At 31.7% G+C, this 5,073-nt stretch overlaps 1 protein-coding gene across 1 annotated transcript in view; it reads left to right on the top strand.

Moving 5' to 3' along the window:
• LOC119832044 (sex peptide receptor-like) overlaps positions 1-5,073 on the top strand; it is a 30,250-nt gene that overhangs the window by 20,309 nt on the left and 4,868 nt on the right. Inside the window, exons 5-6 of the mRNA XM_038355633.1 lie at positions 299-435; positions 3,031-3,133. Coding sequence (XP_038211561.1) covers positions 299-435; positions 3,031-3,133 — 240 coding nt within the window. The remainder of the gene's footprint in view (positions 1-298; positions 436-3,030; positions 3,134-5,073) is intronic.

Consider the following 5,073-nt stretch of genomic DNA (forward strand, 5'->3'; position numbering starts at 1 on the left):
CAAAGTAAATTATATCAAAAATTCAAGTTTTAATCTCAAATTCGCATTTACCCTACCCATTTTCTTGGACTATTAATACAACACATAAACACACACAATGGTTCCAATAAAGACTGAGCGTTCGGAACTTCCCACAGTTTCCGGGTTAAAGTTCCATTCCTAGTTCAGAACAGCTACTTAACCAAATCAACAAAATACATTAGTACATTCATTTAATACTGAGAGAGGCCTACGTCCAGCAGTGGACGGGGATAGGCTGAGGTGATTCATTTAATAAATAAAATATTCTTTGTTACAGCTTTTTCCTGGACAAATAGAGAGACCGTACTCTTGGGCTGTGTACATGTTGTTCCATATGCACTTTACTCAAATACTTCACACCGCCTCCATCCTCTTAACACTGTCTCTGGCGATTTGGCGGTACATAGCAATCAAGTAAGTTTCTTTGTTACTATTTAATTTTAAATGCTTTTACTTGTTTTACTGTTAGGATTTTGAGGGCTGTTTTATCTGGTTTCGTGTGCATAAATATAGTTACATCATATTCTATCGATATTAAGTTTTTCTCTGTAATAATAAAAAAGTTAGTTCGATAGAATTAGATGCGTTTCGTTTTATTAAAAAAAATGTGTTGTTATTTCTAGAAGAACAAACATTGCGAACAGGTTCAGGTTATCATAAAAATACACATTCGATTTCAAACTACAGGTATTTATGGTACTCCACTTATCGTCCATTAAATCATGACTCATGAATAGATTGTAAGCGCGCTACAATCCTGGTATGCTAAAATGCCACCGATCTGCAAAGAAACTTTTAACAGTCCGCAATTTGGTAGATGCTTATCAAATATTTATGATACATGACATCAAAAGGTTGTCTATTTAAAGAGGACTCTTGAGACCCGTCTCGTGTGTCCGAGTCAATAAAGGGTTATCACTCAGACCAATCATGAATTATATCGAGTATGCAGACAGGTATTTTTATAAGGCAAAGTATCCTTTCCGTAAAAGTGACAGTAATTAAACACAGGGCTTTATTTTTTTATTACTAGCGGTCCGCTCCGGCTTTGCTTGTGACACATATATAGCCTATCAGGGATCTCGTACTCATATTAAATCGGTCTGATAGTTCATGAGATTAGCGCGTTCAAACAAAAAACGAAAACTCAACAACTTTATAGTATGTTTTGTATAGATTATATGATCAGTATTTAGTCTTATTAGACCGAGACAATCTCTTTTATTTTAATAGTCTCCTCGGAGAATCTAAGCGGGGAAGTAAATCATTGGACAATATGCTTATATTTATGTAGAAATATATAGAGTGCAATTGCTAGCAGTCTTATGTCAGGGTTTAATGTTAATAACTAATTCAGTTCCAGAATAATCGACCTTTTTCAAGATCTCTTCGCATACAAAGAAACATTTTTCACAATTTTTTTTTATTAAAATCATTTCGTATTCCTATGAGAAATAACGGTGCAGTAAACTGATGAAGTAAGATAAATAAAATTTAAATGCTGGATTTCTTAACTACCCGGGCATTGTTCCGATTTTAATTTAAATATTAGAAGCACGTAGCTACCGCAATGGGGGTGCAGATTGCTTGAAATAGTTTTCAGCTAGGAATTTATTTCATTGGATGTTTGATTTATTATTTGATTATGAATCTGTTTAAGAAATTTATAAACTTACCTAATAAGAAATAAGATTCTACACGAATTTTGTTATATAATAAAAACCTAAGCAGAGAATATTAAAGGTTTGTTTGAATTGGAAATGAAATTCCTATACAAATTGAATTCACTTTCCCTTTATATCTCTGAGGGAAGGAACTCCAATATACCTATACTTTATCGATATTTCCTAATTAATCAAATTGTTATGTTCTATGTAAAACATGTAAGGTTATGTAAGTAGGTTTTTTCCAAATTTTGGTTAAGTGATATTGCTGAGAAATTAACCAATACTAATTTGTGAGCCTTATCCTTATAAAATAATTGTTCATCCATCCAATTTATGACCGTGCCAAACGTTACTTAACATTTTTTTTTCTTGTCAAAACAAAAATTGTTTTTCTGAGTAAATGTCAACTGTCTCACTAAAGAGTATCGTTTTACCCTTTCGGTACGGAACCCTAAAAATTATATATACTAATAAGAACCCTAATAATATGTCAATAACAAAAGATTTTTCTTCATAATCAGTTGTAGAGATGTCGTCCATCTTTAACCTTATAGCACTGTGAAAGTAGAGGTCAGGCCTTTGTATCTTTATAATAGGTTTACAGAATAGTTTTGCCCGAAATTGCTATTATGAATATTTTACAGTTACACTTCAGCAAGACATTGTGTGGTATAACTTTTTACATATAAGACTGTTAATATATACTAGTGAATAAATTTGTCTATAACAACTACGAATTCACGTACACGGGGTACGTTTTATCATATCAATTATAACCTACTTTTTAAGTAAAGAGTCTTGTTTAAAGTATGTCATCTGACCAAAATGTTAATAAGTTGGCAACATTAGTAAATAAAGCAAAATTGTCTCCAACTGTTTTAGCTCATAACAGATGCAAATTCAAACTAAGTTAAAGCTCTTAAATCACAAAATTACATCCTAGCTCGGTTTGAACTTGTACATTGAATTCGGCAACTTTATTAATTTTGAAATAGAATATTACTTATGAATGACTAGCTCAAGCCCCGGCATTGTCTGCATAAAAAGCAACGTCTTTAATCTTTATAAGTCATACAAAGGTTTAGGAAAGAATTAATTTAATACACCTACAAAATACCTACTTTCATCAAACCCTTTCAATAACATTTAGAAGGAGACACAATTCCTCCCCACTCTCTATTCTTACATTTGATATTAGGACATTTATAATTCAAGTGGAAATAAATGGCATTAACACAACATCCGATACTCAAATCAGAAGAAACGAATATCGAAAATCTGATCCGCACAAATATTATCAGAAAAAGTTTCTAGAAAATACAATTAATTTCCTGCTTTTCAGATATCCATCTCACGGGCCGTCGCTTTGCACGGACCGGCGGTGTTCCATCGCCATTGCCACGAGCTTCCTGCTGCCGCCTGTGCTCTGCATTCCTTCATATTTTGTGAGTATTTATAATGCTGTTCTGCTTTCATAGATGTACTTTTAACCGTTGCGTAGGTTTAAAGATTTAAGCATACATAGAGAGACATAGGGACGGTAAAGCGACTTTGTTTTATACTATGTAGTGATGTTATTTATGTGTGGCAGTTTTAATTGTAGGCAATTAACTCTAATTAATTTATTGGCATTTGGAATTAATTATTATTAGAAAGCTTTAATTGCGAAAAGAACCTTATTTAAAAAATACTGTTCTTTTTCGCACAAACTTCTACAATCGTTTTGTATAAGTTCATGTCATTCATGAGGCCAATATTTTCTGTGTTAACAATAACGAAACAAAGAAATAGTTTATATTTTTAATTATTTACCAAAAATCACGTCAATTGGTTACAAACCCATGGAGCAACAATCCTACAATAAATACAGTTCAGTTGAAAATCTCCTTCAATTATAGGAACGTTAAGTACAAAAAATTACTATGTACAAACATACTACAAAATAATGCTTCTAACAATTATATTTTATTTTTGTTTTTACGCGGGAAAAATTAGGAGGCTTTTTTCACTCAGACGATAACTTATTCGTCTGGAATATAAGTAAATATCAGTATGTTTTTTCTTGGTTGAAATATAAGTTAGGGAATTCCTTATTTAAAACCTCATCGCTCATATTATATTTTAAACCTAGCTGACATGGTGAAGAATGTAGAGATTCTAGTATACGTAGAATCCATTTTAATCCGTAATAAAACCTAATAAACAGGAGCATTTCTCATAACCATATTAAAAACAGTACTGTAACCTAATTCTCCGTCCCAGTGTCTAACTTTTCCTCCCACTTAACAACCAATTACACACTATTCTGCTTTAGAAATTGGATTAAGCTCAAGTCGAACGAGGGATTGTATATGCATACTCCATTCAAACCATAGGACACAAAGGAAATCTAGGGCTTCCAATCGTGTTATTAATATAATATTGATTTGGGTATGAACAGTTGTAGTTCGAGAGTTGCATGGTTTCTTTGAAATAAGATATTTATGAATTATTCACGATTTGATATCTATAGCCGCTGAAGTTTTTACAAGCTTTTATTTAACTTGCAATGTAGGTATATTTGTTTATAATGTATTATAATATATGTATATTTGTTTTCATTACTCATTTATATAAATATATAAAACTTAGTGTTGATGTATATTCTTTTTTGAATTAATATACAATTTCAAAAGCTGATTATGCTTAAAAATCAAACCCATCAACCAATGAATTGGTTACACAAATATATTATAATGTTTCTCTCAAACTTTACATTATGTCAATTCTTAAAAGAAGTTAAGAAATGTATGTACATTTTCTTGTATGCTTGTTGTTTCGACAACTAAAATCAAATACAATAAATTTCATTCTTTATTATTTAATATTAAAGGTATAAATTAGAATGGACAACCCCAGAGAAACCGCTACTGTTTGCAGTTTCTACTACAGTGCTGTTTTAATACAGTTTTGTCGCGTTCACATTGAATGTTGTGTTAATTAATATATTCAGAAACAATATTATTAACAGGAGCATGAAATCACGTTATATATTTTATGGACAGATTAAAGTAGAAGTAAATGAATAATATCGATAAATATTCTTATTGCAGATAAAAGAGTAGTTTTAATGAGTTAGATGGAAATACTATTGAATGTTTCAGAAAAAGTTACGTAATTAGATTATATTTTTTGATATCACGAGCCATTTAATATTGGGTGTAAGTGTAAATTTGACCGATCTATAAGAGCGTATGAATCACGAAGGGAGGTTCTCAATATTATTTAACCATTCGTCGTTGCAGCCTTTTAAGACGTCCACTGATGCACATAGGCCTCCCCCAAAGATTTCCAAAACGACCGATCACCAGCGGCCTGAGTCCAGCGGCTCCCTGCCACTTTAATC

The sequence above is a fragment of the Zerene cesonia genome, chromosome 14 (genome assembly GCF_012273895.1).
Source record: "Zerene cesonia ecotype Mississippi chromosome 14, Zerene_cesonia_1.1, whole genome shotgun sequence".
NCBI lineage: Eukaryota > Metazoa > Arthropoda > Insecta > Lepidoptera > Pieridae > Zerene > Zerene cesonia.